Source organism: Neolamprologus multifasciatus, chromosome 14 (assembly GCF_963576455.1).
Source record: "Neolamprologus multifasciatus chromosome 14, fNeoMul1.2, whole genome shotgun sequence".
In the NCBI taxonomy this organism is placed as follows: Eukaryota; Metazoa; Chordata; class Actinopteri; order Cichliformes; family Cichlidae; genus Neolamprologus; species Neolamprologus multifasciatus.
In genome coordinates this window covers 4706493-4723251 of record NC_140452.1, presented here as the reverse complement: position 1 = coordinate 4723251, position 16759 = coordinate 4706493, and the positions used below count along the sequence as shown (strand labels likewise).

General features: G+C 40.1%; 1 protein-coding gene and 1 long non-coding RNA gene across 2 annotated transcripts in view; one reads left to right on the top strand and one right to left on the bottom strand.

Annotated features, from left to right (window-relative positions):
* LOC146503276 (uncharacterized) overlaps positions 1 to 16759 on the bottom strand; it is a 195439-nt gene that overhangs the window by 12892 nt on the left and 165788 nt on the right. The window lies entirely within an intron of this gene.
* The window catches only part of ppp1r37 (protein phosphatase 1, regulatory subunit 37), a 60016-nt gene that overhangs the window by 38731 nt on the left and 4526 nt on the right, over positions 1 to 16759 (top strand). Inside the window, exons 6-12 of the mRNA XM_085131689.1 lie at positions 3423 to 3573; positions 3757 to 3912; positions 6256 to 6368; positions 10618 to 10759; positions 10866 to 11032; positions 12734 to 14369; positions 14488 to 14565. Of these exons, the coding sequence (XP_084987815.1) occupies positions 3423 to 3573; positions 3757 to 3912; positions 6256 to 6368; positions 10618 to 10759; positions 10866 to 11032; positions 12734 to 14369; positions 14488 to 14564 (2442 nt within the window). The 3' untranslated portion in view covers position 14565. The remainder of the gene's footprint in view (positions 1 to 3422; positions 3574 to 3756; positions 3913 to 6255; positions 6369 to 10617; positions 10760 to 10865; positions 11033 to 12733; positions 14370 to 14487; positions 14566 to 16759) is intronic.

The window sequence follows — 16759 nt, the reverse complement described above, 5'->3', positions numbered from 1 at the left end:
CATACACCAACAACTACAGTGTGCAAAGGTCATGGTGTTGAGCAGAGTTGAACTCTTAACCCTTGAAAGACCAGGAGGGTTGTTTCTGCCCATACAGCTGCCCTTCAGGAAAAAGTGGTCATCATGCTTTCAGTAATGCAAACTGCAATAGGAGGAGCTAACCTGGCACAATAACAACTAGTAAGCACATTTAAAGTTAAATAAATGAAAAGGACTGTCACTAAATTAAAAAAAGTCAGTTAAACATTCATCATTCTAAAATAACAGATGATTTAAAAAAGAGAGATTATAAAAGTAAACACACTAAATGAAGCATAGTGTCAAAGCAGTGTGTGAAAAATGAAGGACATTCTTGGTATTTAGTAAAATAAATTGGGGTAAGTATCAGTTAGGGTCTGCAAAGCGAGGCTTGTTTTGCGGCCACGTGACCTGGGAATCTTGCAGTTATCGAGTTGTTTGTCAACTCGTCTTTATACCAAAGTACCAAGGGGTCAAATGTGAGGCCATCTGTCCGACAGCTGAAGCGTGTCTGATATTGCGTCATGCAACAGGATCTCAAGCACAGCAGCAGGTCTACAACAGAAATGCTGAAAAAGAAAAGAATCAAGGTGAATGTGAACCCTGAATGAAACGCTGTCACTGGTCCTTAAAAGAGCTGTACATGAATAAATCCTTGCAAATCTCAATGAACTGAATAGAACAGAGTGTGCCAGAATTTCTTCACAATGATGCGAGCAACTCTTTAGCGTTTTGTTTTTTTTTAGTCCCACGAGGACCAGTTTTCTGTTATGTGCTGATTTAGAAAACCTTAAAATCAAGAGGATGTGCTTTTGTTTTGCACATGAAAAAAAACAAGTAGTAAAACAATAGTTGAACTGTGACAGAAGATGATGGAATGACTGAAAGAAAGAAGATCTGTCCTCAGAAAAGTCACTGAAGACAATATACAAAAGTGATTGAAAAATGCAAAAAGGCTTTGTTTTTAGTGAGAAAGTTCTTCAGGCTGGAGCTCAAACTGTTGCTTACTTGTGTTAGTCATTGCTTTGTGTCTAGGGGGAAAACACCAAGATTCTGTATTGTTTCTTATCTCTGACCTTTCATCGTCAGTGCTGCTACAAACACAAGTCACCCTTTGACGTCAGTCATCACTTATTACTATTAAGAATTCAAATCACTAATGGCTAAACACACTGATATATAAGGACGACAGCAGCACATGTGAGAAAACACATTGATGTGAACAGCTGTTGTTTAATCAAAGCAAACTAGTTACTGGAGTGGAGTTACTGGTTACTGGTTGTTTGTTTGTTTGTTTGTTTGTTTTTTGTCGTAAGTGTGACTCATAACCCCCAAAAAACCTCCCAAACTATTCAAACACTTTTATGAAGAAGCAGAGATTTTTGTGTTAGGTTGGCTCGGTGTACTGTGGTGATCAGCACTAATAGGATAGAATAGAATGCATTTTATTGTCACTATACACATGTACAATAAGATACTGAGCATCTCCCACTCAGTGCAGACATGTGGGAAAAGAAAGGGGGTTCTGCAGCACTGTATATACATGAGCAGTATTCAAAAATATAAAATATACAAATTGGGGGAAAAAATAGTGTGATATATTTAGAGTCTGGGGTATTACACAAAAATTAAGTATTGGTAATGGTAGTTATGTAGTCTGTGTATAGAGGGAAGTCCTTGGATTGGGTGGTGGAACTGTGTTGTCAGTGCATGTGTGAGTTGAAGGAGTTTTGGGAAGAAAGTATTCTTGATAGTCTTTGTGCTTATGCACCTGTAGCGCTTCCCTGAGGGAAGCAGGTTGAACAGGTCAAAACCAGGGTGGGAACTGCCCTTGATGATGTTTGTTGCTCTGCTGAGGAAGCGTGAGAAATAAATGTCCATCAGGGAGGGGAGAGGGCAGCCTGTGATCTTCTGTGCTGCCTTGACTACACTCTGAAACCTCACTCTATTCACCTTAGTGCAGCTACCGTATCATACTGTGATGCAGTATGTCAGCAGACTCTCAATGGACGAGCCGTAGGTCAGCAGCAGGTTGGAGTCCAGTTTGTACTTCCTGAGGACCATCAGGAAGTGCAGCTGCTGCCTTCTTGACAGCCGCTGTGATGTTGTCTGTCCAGGAGATGTCAGTGGAGATGAGCACTCTGAAAACCGTAAGGTGTGGACCGCCCCCCACACACTCACCTTTGATGTATAGGGGAGCTAAGTCAGTGCTGTTTTCTGAAGTCGACAGTGACCTCTTTGGTTTTCTTGGTGATCACTGCCAGGTTGTTCTCTGAACACCACGCTGCCAACTTCAGGACTTCCTCTCTGTAGGCTGCCTCGTCTCCCTTTGAGATGAGTCCGACTGCCGTGGTGTCATCAACAAACTTGATGATGAGGTTTCTGTTGTGGGTCGAACTGCAGTCCTGGGTCCAGAGGCAATACAGGAGGGGGCTCAGCACACAGCCCTGTGGGAGCCAGTGCCCAGCATGCGAGTGGAGTACAGATGAGGGCCGAGTCTTACAGTCTGGGGCCAGTTAGTGAGAAAGTACTTTATCCAGGCACATGTGAGAGGGAGGAGGCCAAGAGTGACCAGTTTTGTGATGAGAATATCCAGAATGATTGTATTAAAAGCTCAGCTGTAATCCACTAAGAGCATTCGGATGTAGCGTTGCTGCTGCTCCAGGGGGCTCATCACAGAGTGGAGGGCTATGGCAATGGCGTCTTCTGTGGATCTGTTCTGTATGCAAACTGTCTGCAGAGTAACAAATTACTTTGCACTCTTTATTATTATTGTGGCCTACTGATTTGTTGTTATTTTACATTTCATTAATTTAATTTAATTAATTTAATCCTAGAGGGAAAAACACCACATTCTTAATCACAGTCAGTGATTATGTGGTAACTGTGTACAGCGGTCTTACTGTAATCAGAACTATGTGTGGGAAACTTCTTTGGCATTTGATCAGTGCTTGGACCAAAAGGCATTCCCTGTCTCCGAGCAATGACCGTCTGGTTTATGAAGCAATGCTGCACAGCTTGAACATTATCAATGAAAACTCATAACTCATTTCAATGAAGTAAATGGAATCGAATTAACAAATGCTTCGACGAGTGCATGTCCTTGAATCCCTGAGATCTGCCTCGGGTTACGTAAATAACAACACTACTTCTCATTGCCTTTATGTTGGCTTCAATTAAAATCAAAGCAGTTCCACTAAAAGTTTGCATGTTTCTGTGTGTTTTGGCTAATTTACTCAGTCACTTACATATTTATCCTGCTTGGCCTTTGCACTAGGATTTTATTTCATTCCAAGAGGCATGCTGTGATTGTTTTCATCACAGTAATGTGGGTTGTTTTGGGCTTGGGGATGTTTATGTTGTATAGCCAATAATTTGCACCTCTGTTGGTGTTTCCCCCTCAGACGAGCTCTCTGCAGTATCTTGATGCCCGTAACACTCCCCTACTGGACCACTCGGCTCCCTTTGTAGCACGAGCGCTCAGGATCAGTGGCAGCCTGGCAGTCCTCCATCTGGAGAACGCTGGCCTCTCTGGCAGACCACTCATGTTATTGGGTAAGTCAGCCAAAGTACTAGGGCGTGACAGAGGATGTACAATAGCAAGTGGAGCTTTATTTCACCTTCAGAGAAGCTTTTTATCTGATTAAACATAAAATTATTATTCCTTTTACCGTTTTCTTTAACCTCTTCACCTTTTCTTCCCTCACTTTTCTTTTGTTTTTCTTCTCACTGATACAGCTACAGCTCTGAAGATGAATATGAACCTCCGGGAGTTGTACCTTGCTGACAACAAGCTCAACGGCCTGCAGGACTCAGCCCAACTTGGCAATTTGCTCAAGTTTAACTACAACATTCAGATCCTGGACCTACGTAATAATCACATCCTGGACTCTGGTAAGAAGCAGTAACAGTGCTCTGACACAGTAACAAGTACCATCATTATTTATTTATTTATTTACACTTTTGTTTCATCGGGGTGGTATTTGTTGTTAGATTTGTTTGCTCTATGTACCATAATATTGTTTCACTGAAACTTTTTTAAAAATCCTTCACTCTCAGTAAAGGGGCAAGATAAAAGAAGTAGATCATATTCAGATATTAAAAATTTGTATAACGAGCAGTAAAACCAAAAGCAGGCAATCACAAAATGATAAATAATACAAAATTAAAGCAGTGCAAACAAGTGAAAGCTAATACACAAGCTAGTAAAATAACATTGGGTATTGAACAGAAGTATCTTCATATCAAGGCAGCTGCGAGCTTTAACATCTGTTCTCGGTGTTAAACATAAGTTAAACATTAACTAGTTAGTTTTATGCTTTACCCAGTTAAATAGTTAAATTTAAATGTCTTTAAACAGATTTTTAAGCTCATCTACTAGCTACCACTGAGGTGATATAAGTTTTTGTTGTTGTTGTTGTTCTTGTCCATTGTGAAACCTGATTTGGTGTGTAATTTAGATCAAAAGGATGTATTTGTTCAAAGATAGATGTGGTCTGACCCATAAGTGATGGTTTTTCCCTGCTCAAGATGGACCTTTAGGGTGTGACTAGGCATGTTAGCACGAATGGTCTAAATGTATTTAGAGCAATGATGTTTCCCCCCCCCCTTTTTTTTTTTGGTTATCATGTTGTTGTTGTTGTTTTTTTATATATAGATAGATAGAGATAAATATCTCTATCTATCTATCTATCTATCTATCTATCTATCTATATCTATATATATATATTTATATAGATAGATAGATAGAGATATTTATATCTATCTCTATCTATCTATCTCTATCTATCTATCTATATATATATATATATATATATAGAGAGAGAGAGAGATACATAGAGATAGATATACATAGAGATAGATATAGATAGAGATAGAGATAGATATACATAGATATAGATATAGAGATATAGATATAGATAGAGATATACATAGATTTAGATAGATAGATAGAGATAGAGATAGATAGATAGAGATAGATATACATAGATATAGATATAGATAGATATACATAGCTATAGATAGATAGATATAGAGATATATATAGAGATATAGAGATAGAGATATAGAGATAGAGATATATATATATAGATAGATAGATATATAGATACATACTAATTTTAGCCTGATTAAATGAAAATTAAATGAAACTCCACTTAAAGAAACAGTCCTGGTGAGTGTCCTTTCGGATAAGACAAAATGTCTTTAGTGGCTGGCGAGATTGATTTTATTAAGGAAAAACCTTGCCATGAAAGCTATAAGAAGTACATGGTCTCACACACAGGGTGGCCTAAGGATCTTCAGTTACTTTAAATGATTTAGTTACAGCACTGTGCAAAAAATGTTATTTTTACTCCTGCTACACATTTAGGCACCATGATGTTACTGCATACTTTAAGAGTGCAGTATTTTGGGGAGCACTGAATCACTGTTGTTGCAGTTGGTGTACATACAGCGATTGATGATTAAGTCTACTATAATAATAACTTAAGGGGGCAGATATTAGCTGAACCACTCGTTAGTCATAACATAATGAACCCTATTTTTCCCTTGTAGTCTGACTAACGCTTCAGGCCTTCAAGGCAGTAATTACATGTATCTTAGTGGTTAATGGTAACGATAGGCTAATTAGATATGTTGTCACTTCTGTCTTTAGAAAAAAAAAAAAAAAAGGAATGATAATATTAACAATAGGAACAATAATAGTAGTAGTGATAATAATAATATGTTGTTATTACTGTTTACTGTTAATAATAATTCCTGTTGCTTTGTCCTGGCACTGGCCCACAGATTGAGGAAACACTGGAATATTATTTTTCATAACCATTTCATTTTTATCTACTTCTCAAATTAAAAATCATACCATGTTGATGCTGCCGATTTCATTTTCTGGCTAAATGGTTTGTTTTTTTGTTGGGTTTTTTGGCTTGTTTTTTACTTAACCATTTGCCTTACTGTTCATTTTTAGCTAAAGCAAATGTATTTATGCAGAAGAAATATATTTTGTATTTCTGTTGCATGTTCACTTTTAGATTTCATTTAAAGTGACATTAAAGGGGTCCTAAAAATCCTCAAATGTGTCTTCTTTATATCAATAGAAGTTGTGACAATGCATAGGGATATTAATATGGGCTTTACAGTTTACAGTTGCTAAAGTTTTTTCCACTGCACTTCATCAACATTACAGTAATCTTCTAGATGCTCATCAGAACTCGGTCTGTGTGTGTTTCTGTGCAGGTCTGGCGTACGTGTGTGAGGGACTAAAAGAACAGAGGAAAGGCCTCGTCACGTTGGTGCTATGGAACAACCAGCTCACGCATAATGGCATGGGCTACCTTGCTGCTGCACTGGTACACACACACAAACAGATACACACACTTGGTCACAGTGAAGCCAGGCACATTGATCGAAGGTTTTAACAGCCTATGTGTGTAAACTTAGAAAAAGAAGAAAAGAAAAAAGCACCCGGAAGGCAATTTTGTTTGTTTTTCTTTGTTTTTAAAACTCTGTCAGATAAGTGACCCGAATAGAAGTCTGCTATTTATTTCTTAGTTTCTTAATATCCTGCTAGGGCTCACTTTCTTGCACATGTGCACATTTTAATTCTACCTCAGTCAATGTTTATGACTGTAATTTAATTATTGTAATACATTTTACCCATAAAGCATGTCATCTTTACTGGAATAATGGTGAGTCACATCCAGGACCCTGCTTGAAGCACACGTAGCAAGGTTGGGGGTTTCCAGTTACTCCTCAGGTTGCACAGACTATGTTTCACACTCCTTAATGTCTGGACAAATAAGACTTAGAACTCTGTTTATTTTCCTCATGGGCATTCATACTCGCATATCCTTTTGGAAACTGCTATTCAATTACTTTAGACAGGTGTGTAGCTGGTGGATTAGTGTGCTGTGCAAACAGGTGCTATGACGTCTGATTTGACTGGACATTTCCACGTAAACTTGTCATTAATACACCTGACATTTTGTGTTGACGTATTTTCAAGTGAATAATGTGATCTCATGTCCTGGTCGTGCCAGTTCCAGTTCAACCTGGAATAAATTCATAGTGGTTAGTTACAGATAATCCATTGCTGAAGTCGAATATCTGTCATTGAGGGATCGAATGTCATTATCTGCTCCTCTTAGTGTCCTTTCCTTCCATCTTTTTATTGTGTTAGTACTACAGACTCTGATGAGTCAGTCCATCTTCAGCCTTGTCAAGGACAGATAACTGCCTTTTTGTCTGTTTGTATTTAGTGGTCAGAGGTAACATAAATGACTGCATGAATCCACTGCAGTACATTTGTTGATCTCATTATTTCCAGTTTATTGATGGTGATTAATGAGATTTGGTTAATTTTGTTGACTTGGTGTAATTATGTTCAGGGCTCGCAAAATCGCTAGCCCCAGGATGTCGGGCTAGCGATTTTGAGAAGTCAGTCGGGCTACCAAAATCTAACTCAGCCCTGCCCGTCGGGCTATCGTAGGAAGGAAAATATATGTCTATGCTTTTGCATTCTTTCGCCAATGTAGCTGAGTAATTATGTCATTGGCATCGATGAGCCACTGTCAATATGTGACATATTGAAATCGCGTTTGAATTTGCGCTTGTTTTTTGCTTTCACTTTCATTCTGCGATCGCGCAAACGGTGTGTAGGGAGCAGCAGTACTGATTGGTGAGTGAAGATTAATTGCGCAACAATTCCTCTGACATCGTCTTATCACTCATTAGCTTACTATTCAAACGCGACAAGTGAAATCTCTCGCAGCAAGCTTAAACATGTGAGAGGTTGAGTGCGCAAAGAATCGCTGACCATTATGTAAGTACGTGTGTAAAAGCAGCAGGATTTACGCTGGTATTTTAGTTCTGCAGAGCCAAATAAGACGGGTCAGGGTGAAGAAGGGGCAGCCAAAGAAAAGCCGACCGCAAAACGGAAAAGTTATGACAAATCAGACTATGAGGCAAAAAGAAAGCGCAGGTTTTTTGGTTTCATGGACAAAAGAATTTCTGTGGCTGGAATATGACGAGCTAAATAACAATGTTCTGCCAGGTGTGTTGTGAGTTTCATTTGATTTCTGAGTCGACAAGCACCTTTGTTACTGGGACCAGTAATTTTAAGAAAGACCCCATCAGAACCCATGAGAAATGCAAGAAATGCATTATTGCTCAGTCTGCAGTATCGTTCCCAGAACAAACAGCAATTGCAAAAAAACATACTAAAAATAAACCAAGCACAACAAGAACTCCTGAAAAAGCTGTTTAGAACAGCGTGCTATAAGAGTGAACTATTTTGGCAAAATTTAGCAGTCTTTGCAAACTTCAAAAAGCAAATGGCCTAGATCTTGGTTCCACTTGCCTCTTACCCGTGACTTCAGTGGAAATTTCAGATTTAGGATCTGACACAGACTGATTCATGTTCTACAGTTCTTACAGTTCATAGAAATTTCTGTTCAATTTGAACCAAGTATTTGAGTTGATGATTGTAATTTTTATACAGTTGTTGTGATTTGTATTTTAACAATTTTTTTGATTAATTTTTGTTTCCGTTACAATATTATACTTTAATGTATAATATTGTAAAGGAAACAAAACATTAAAAAATAGCTTTCTTTTTTATTCGGGCTACTTAAATTTATTTTGGGCTACCAAAAACTGAAGAATGCCTGCCCGAAGGGCTACCAGGGATTTTGAAATTTTGCGAGCCTTGATGTTCATTATGGGCAGGGCTGCAGTTACGCTTCACTGTTTGTCATTTTTAACCTATCATGTAGTTTTTGAATTTCATTTTAATAGCCAGCTCCCATCATGTGATACATAAAAGCTACCGTAGCCATAGAGACGCTTCGTTCTAGACCCACGTAACTGGCATCGTCAGAATGACAAAATCCAGGTTTCATGCTTTATCAAACTGAGGTTCAATGTTAATGGTCTTTAAAGTGGACGTGTTTGCTATGTGGACAAAAAGGCAACTTGCATTACATGACACTGTTTGATAAGTGCAAAATAAGGATATCTTATTGGAGACGAGTGCTGTTTTCCATTGCATACAGTAGAGTGTGCAGCTCTGTTTAAAGCTTCTTGCACCAGTGGTGTCATTGGCCAACTGGCTACATTTTCTGAAGCCTGGAATTTTGGAACTTGGGCCCACAGGAGGTGCAATGGCCCTGATTTGTATATATCAGTTACTGTATTTGTTACATAGACCCATACCTGTATCTTGTACATAAAGCCATCGGTTTTATTTGATTCTTAGGTTCAGTGTGATTGAATTGTGAGACAACTTTTCAGCAAATTGTTATTGTAGGCAAACTTTTTTAGATAAAAACAGGATTTACTTTAAGCTACATGAAAAGGAAATGCAATAATGTAAAATGGGTTAAAAATTTATCATCAAACCTAATGTGGCAGATAACTATGCTTAAACCACACATAATAATAATAATAATAATAATAATGGATTGGATTTATATAGCGCTTTTCAAGGCACCCAAAGCGCTTTACAATGCCACTATTCATTCACTCTCACATTCACACACTGGTGGAGGCAGCTACGGTTGTAGCCACAGCTGCCCTGGGGCAGACTGACAGAAGCGAGGCTGCCATATCGCGCCATCGGCCCCTCTGGCCAACACCAGTAGGCGGTAGGTGAAGTGTCTTGCCCAAGCACACAACGACCAGGACAGAGAGCCCGGGGATCGAACCGGCGACCTTCCGGTTACAGATACGCCACGGTCGCCCCACATGTTAATAATTATAAGAGGGATTCACTTATTTTTATAACCTGTGGTGGTCTTTGCCTTTCGATTACTTAAACCAGTATTTCTGAGATTTTCCAATAAATGGTTTTTGTTTTTTGTTTGTTTTGCTCAAGCAAAATGTCCTAAAATTTCAATTCTCACAGATAAAAAAAGAACCTTTGATTGTTTTGGCTAATTATTCACAGCCCTGGATTTGACCACAGTTTACTTGGCTGCTAAAATGTTATGAAATGATAATGTTGCCCAAAAATGTAAAAGCAGCACGGCTTGGTGCTCACTCATTTAAATGGGCATTTGACATTTTAGCACTAGCTAACAGGAATGATCTTAATAAATACTCTTAATGGATGAGTAAATAGTAAGTAATATCAAAACTGCCTACTTGGGATGAGACCTTTAAAACAAATCTCAATGATACTTAAAGAGAATGACTTTCTGTAAACGCATCATGTAGGCATTGAATCCTGCATAAAGTACAACGTTGATTATTTTTTGACATTTCTAAAATTTCACTAGATGTACAAAACTTATTCAAGTTCAAGGTTCTTTATTCATCACATGCATAGTTATACAAGTATAACACACTGTGAAATGTAACCTGACACGCTCCTAAACCTGTGCAAAAGGGGGGAGAGGAAGAACATTATATATTATATACATTACGTGAATGTGCATGTATGCAGCAAGCAGGTGAATTCTGTACATTAAGTGTATTAAATAAGAATAGACAATCTGTACTTCTGTACTTATTCCTGTACTGTTAAAAAACACAGCAAAACACTGTGATTATGTTATTCATTATTATTTCCACTTGTAATTGAAATATTGTTCCTCTCAGCCATGCACACAGAGTCTGGAGACTCTGAACCTCGGCCATAATTCGGTGGGTAACGAAGGAGTCCACAAGCTGAAAGACGGGCTGATCGCCAACCGCTCTGTGCTCAGGCTGGGCCTTGCTTCCACCAAGCTGTCCTGTGAAGGTAGGAAATGATGTATTTGTTCCTGAGCTGTAGTTTTTTCTGGTGTGTGTGTGTGTGTGTTGGATTTTGGCATTTTTGACTGGCCTCCTGTTGTTGTGTGCTCTAGGAGCTGTGGCTGTGGCCGAATTCATTGCTGAGAGCCCCAGACTGCTGCGCCTGGACCTTCGAGAGAATGAGATTAAAACAGGTGGCCTCATGGCCCTGTCTCTTGCCCTGAAGGTTAACACCTCTCTGCTGCGTCTCGACCTTGACCGGGAGCCCAAGAAAGAAACTGTGAGTATTAGGGGTGGGTTTTTATAATCGATTTATCGATTAAAATCGATTCTGGCTTGGATAACGTAAAATCGATTCATTAAAATCCTGAATCGATTTTTTTCTATAAATTTATTTTGCCCGAAATGCCAGAATCTCTGGTGAAATCTCACGAAATTTTAACAACCACCAAACAGCTAAGACAGTAAATGAGAGCAGGAACACGGATTCTGCAGAAAGACTTAAACACACAGCGCAGCCCGCGGATCAGAATCAGTTAGATGTCGCCTTTCTCACAGTCGGGGCTGAAAGCCGACAGCTCGCTGATTCTGATCTGTCGGCGGGTCGCGCTTTGTGTTCACGCCCTTTATGCGCTGATTCTAAAGCTGTTAGTTTGATGTCTCTCCAAACAATATTGACCGAACCAGCAGCAAAAGAAGATCCAAACTACGCTTCACATAAACATTGTCATGGATTCACTCTGACTTTTACTGTTTTGCTTCGACCACGATGCACAGCTCTCTCTCTCTCTCTCTCTCTCTCTCTCTGCTTGTTACGCACGAGTCTACCGTTGTTTACAGCGCTGTCGGCCGACGGGTTTTTTTTTTTCCGTTTTATAAACTTCCGAAAAGAAAACCTAATTTCTGCCGTTCAATACTGAACAAATTTAAACTTTTCAAAATTATGCAAAATGCAAAACGCTCAGCCGTGTCTCTAATAAAACTGCTGTAACGTCAGAGGTAATGTTCATGTGTTGATTAATGGTTTTCTTTCGTTTTTGATGTACTGCAGAATATTTGTATAAAATCCCAGAACAGGAAAATCACCTTCATGTGTTTCTGTGTTTTATCCTCAGCTACTTTGACACAAAGGCATCTGCTGTGATACCTTTGATAAAGTCTTGCGTGTGTCAGCTTCCTTTTTATAGATACAAAAATATGTAAATGTACTGATCTGAATTATAATATTTCTGACTGTCAAAATTTCCCAGATTCAAATCGAATCGAATCGAATTAAATCGAATCGTGGATCGAATCGATTCGGCACCTTGTGAATTGGAATTGAATCAATTCTAGAAATCAGTGACGATACCCAGCCCTAGTGAGTATGCGAATAAGAAATGGTAAAGTCTAGAGAGGAGAGGAAGGAGATGGTTGAATATAGTCCAAATATTTCTGCGGCATTATCCCATTTCAGCTGTGTACAAATGTGTTTGTTGGGTTGAAATTAGGTGCCTTTGTACTTTGCCAATATTTTCCCTGGATTTGGAAGTCCCTTTAACTTCATAAGGAGAGGAGGTGATGTTTTCAGTGTATATAAAATGACTCATTTTCAGCATTATGAAGACCAAAACCTAATACAGGTATTTACAGTTTAGGTACAGCTTAGTGTGGCTTGCTGGACGGTGCCAAATACTTCTCCTGTCCAAAAACTGTAAAACAAATTGATGAGCCATGCTGATATTATGATATGATATGTGCACTGCTCTATAGGCAACAGATCTCAGCTGTTAGTTAATCCCCAACACAAGTACAATCATCTTTTTTCTGGGGAGAGGTACTTATGATCTTCTCCACCTGTTATGCCAGCACGATGCCATCATTTTAAAAGAAAAAAGATTGTGTTGTGAAAGAACACTTCCTGCTAAACCAAATGAAAGAAGTAAGGCCCTGTTACAGTTACAGAAATGTGATTTTTGTTTATTTCTTTTTTGTCTCTTAGGTAAAGAGCTTTATTGAGACACAGCGTGCCCTGCTGGCTGAGATCCAGAATGGTTGTAAGAGGAATTTCATCCTTGCTAAAGAAAAAGAGGATAATGAGCAGAAGATGAAGCAGTCTGCCTCTATGGCTGAAATTGCCACAGAGCAAGAGCAAGAAGAGGAGGAGGAGGAGCATGAATCAGCATCAGAGCAGAGAGGTGACGTAGAGGATAAAGACGATGAAACGGCAGGAAATGAAACGCAGACGAGCGGGCAGTCGGGAGCGAGCTCTGACTCAGATGTTCCTCGGACTCATCTGGAGTCTGACTCTGACACTGAGGACGAGGAGGAAAGCGAGGTGGTAACAAAATCTTCCACTTCAAACTCCTCCGCTCTCTCAAACCCGACTGCCACTCATACCCATCCAGGGGTTGCACAGTCTCAACTCAGTGCCTCACATACATCCTCAGCCTCACCGTCCAAAGGGTCAAGCGTAATTTCTGTCACCGTCACAGAATCTGCAGCTCCTCCGGGCACACCTCCATCTCCTGGACGTTGCATATCCGTCTCGAGCCCTGGGAGGGGTCATAAGATTTTCATGGTGACCCGGGTGGAGAGCCCCCCTGAACAGCATCAGCTCCAGTTAAGTGTGCCTGCTGTTCCCAGCCAGTCTAAAGAGCCCTCAAAGACTCCTGCAGACACAACGCAGCAGACACAACCCCCGTGTGCAACTCAGACACCTACACAAACCCAACTGACACGGGAGGAAATGAAGGAGAACTCACCTGCTCTTTTGACAGACTCTAAAACGACAGAGCAGAGTCCTTTAGCACTAAATACTCCACAGACCTGCAAACTAGAGCCACAGCCTACAACTGAAAACACAGATCCAAGTCTACAGTCACCAGCCCCGCCTTTAAATTCCTCATCAGACCAGGTAACCGAGAGCCCTAAAAGCCCCCAACCTGAGCCTCTTTGTGTAGAAGGAAACAAAAAGGAAGAGGAGGAGGCGAAAGGTCCTGTAGGAAATGATTGGCAGGTGATACCCCGAGAGCGTGAACAGTCAGAGGAACTGAATCCACCCCAGACTAGCTTACCTACACAGCAGGAACTGTTAACATCTGGACTGCAACAGCTACCAAATGATGTAGTAACTGCGGCAGAGGAGGCCTGCTTACCACACCAAACACAGGAGACACTTCTAGAGAAAGAGAAGCAGGAAATATTAGTCAGCTTACCAGAAAATGAAAAACTCAGTTTAGCAGAGACAGAACAGCCAAACCAAGAGGAGCCAAGGCCAAAGCAACAACCAGAGGCACATGAACAGGAAGCAGAGTCTTTCCCCTCTGTCCACACTGATCTGCAGGCGCCAGCTGTCACTCAGGGTGGAGCGCAGGAGTCAAATCCTCAAACAGGAGATGCAACACAAAGTCCTAACCCCACCTCATCTTGGCCTGAAGCCATCACTCAAATAAATCCACCGGTGGAAAGGGAGGAATCGGCTGACGAGAGCTCTGCAGACGAGGGAGAGAGTTTCGCTGAGGCTCTAGAAGGGGAGGTGGTCGGTGCTGCTCTGCCCAATGGCCTGAAACCCGAGTTCTCCCTCCATCTTCTCGACACTGAAAGCCCCAAGCCTGGCAGCTGTGTGATGGAGCACGGTGAGAATGTGTGAACGCTGATGTCATGTTTTTTAATTTAGGTCGCATTCAGTAGATTTTGTTGTTGTTGTTGTTGTGGAAAGGTTGTTTTAAAGTCTCTTATGTGTCACTCGTGTAGTGAGTGTCAGCTGTGGACAGGACCTGGAGGAACTGCTGCTGGAAGCCAGTTTGGAGACTGGGAGAGATGCACCGTGAGGTATAGAGCATTTATCACACTATTAATCTGCTGCAGGGTGTGCTTGAAGCAATACTACTTTGTTGCATTATAAGTTAAAAAAACAACATAATTCCTGTTTGTGCAGCAAATAAACACGAGTCTCTGCCTGCCCTCTAACAGCCCCTCATGTCAGCCTCAGTTACTTTAAACCTAAAGCTGCTCTTCATGAGACTTCATCCGGCTCTAGTGGCTAGAAAACAAATATTTGTGTACGTGTTCGAGCCTTATTCTCTAAAATATGCAACTGATGAAGACCAACCATAACGTGAGAACCCTTTGCAGAAAATGCTACAGAACCTGTTTCTGGAAAGTGTTAAGCTGCTGCTAATATGTAGTAGAGATGGACCGATCCGATATTACGTATCGGTATCGGTCCGATACTGACCCAAATTACTGGATCGGATATCGGCGAGAAATAAAAAATGTAATCCGATCCATTAAATATCAAAAAAGCTCCTCACAAAACTTGCTACAGGCTTAACTCGGCTCGTAACCGTAGCACGTTGCAGCAGTATGCATCACGTGATAGAGCGGCTGTGTGTATTTGTAGCCTTGCTAGCAAACCAGCATTTCATCTCCGAGGAAGTTTTCCCGGAGAGAAGTAAAGCAAGTGTGTAAGTTCATCTCTGAATGTTTGTAAAGCATTCCCGCGTTAAGCTTAACAACAGATATTAGGAGCGACTGCCTCTCTCTCTCTCTCTCTCTCCTGCTGCTACTTCAATCGTGAAACTGCTTAATGATCAGCTGATCGGCTTTTCTGTCGCGAGTCCGTCTCTCTTCTTAGTTTTTGGCCCACTTCTCACCAGAAAGAGGAAACCAGCGGCTGAACAACAGCAGCACTATTAAGCTTGATAAGCTGTTGTTAGAATTTATTTAATATTACTTTCTACACCAGGATCTTTTTCTACGTAGCTGACGGCTGGTAACTGTGCAGGGGCGGATCTAGCAAAGTTTAGCCAGGGGGGCCAATAGGGCATGAACAGGGAAAAGGGGGCACAAAGACATACTTTTCTTTCTTATTCTCATTTAAAATGTCGAGCTTTTAATAAATAATTATCTGAATCTTACACCCAAAGTTTTAATCTGATGTAAAATATATAGAAGTCCATTACTGTATATAGTAACTGTTAAGTCTAATATACCCTAGTAAGCTATAGTACTTTTTCCTTTGGGAAGGTACCATCTGTGCAGTCTGCAGTTCTGTTGAAGAAAGATGTTGAATCTATTTAATTATTCTTGAAAAATAATTTATTTCTGTGCATTTTCCCCCTGCATCAAATTAAACTTGATTACATCGATTAAGCATCATGAGGAAGAGGGTAGTTCCCTATTTTTTTTTTTTGCTGGGAGTTTGCAACCCTATTAGTTAGGTTGCTTAAAATTTCTGCTAAGTACTCTTTAAAATACCAGAATAGGGAGGATGGAGCAGGTTTAACTTTATTAGATTGATCAGTGTTGCTGAACTATGAAATATTTTGAGTGCAGTGTATTTTTTTACATACAGGTATAACAGAATAGCTTTAGTGTTGTTGTTTATTTAAACTTGAGTATAAACTTATACAAAATGCAGCAAGATATTAAAAAAACGTTTTATTGATTAAAAAACACACTATATCGGATTCATATAGGTATCGGTAGATATCCAAATTTATGATATCGGTATCGGACATAATGTTTATGCACATTCTCCTGGTAGAAAAACAGCATGTAAATGACAGAAAAAGCACTTTGTGTTTTCTGCTTCTGCTCTTTTAATATTTCAGTTTACAGTTCATTTCTCACAAACAATAGATGTTAAATGTCATCATCCATATAGCCTAGAAACAAATGATACATACTAGTTGAAATGCTTGTATCAAAGAGAAGTGTTAAGCTGTTTTCATGCTCTGCAGCTTTTCAAACACTTGTGTAACAGAGGTGCGGCTCTGTAGTCGGACATTAGCCTGCCAGCTCACTGGTAATAAGTGTGTGTGTGTGTGGGGGGGGGGTGCTGGATAGTGCTGATATGTGAAGGCCAAGTGCCCGCTACATTGATTACTGGTAGGATTTGGGCCTCAAGTACATCTTGCTCACATTTCCTCCACTGAACCACAAAGAGTAGATTCTGCAGTGCAAATGCATGTGAAATGGATTTTCTGGCGTGTACATGAATACAGCTTCACGGTGTGGTTAA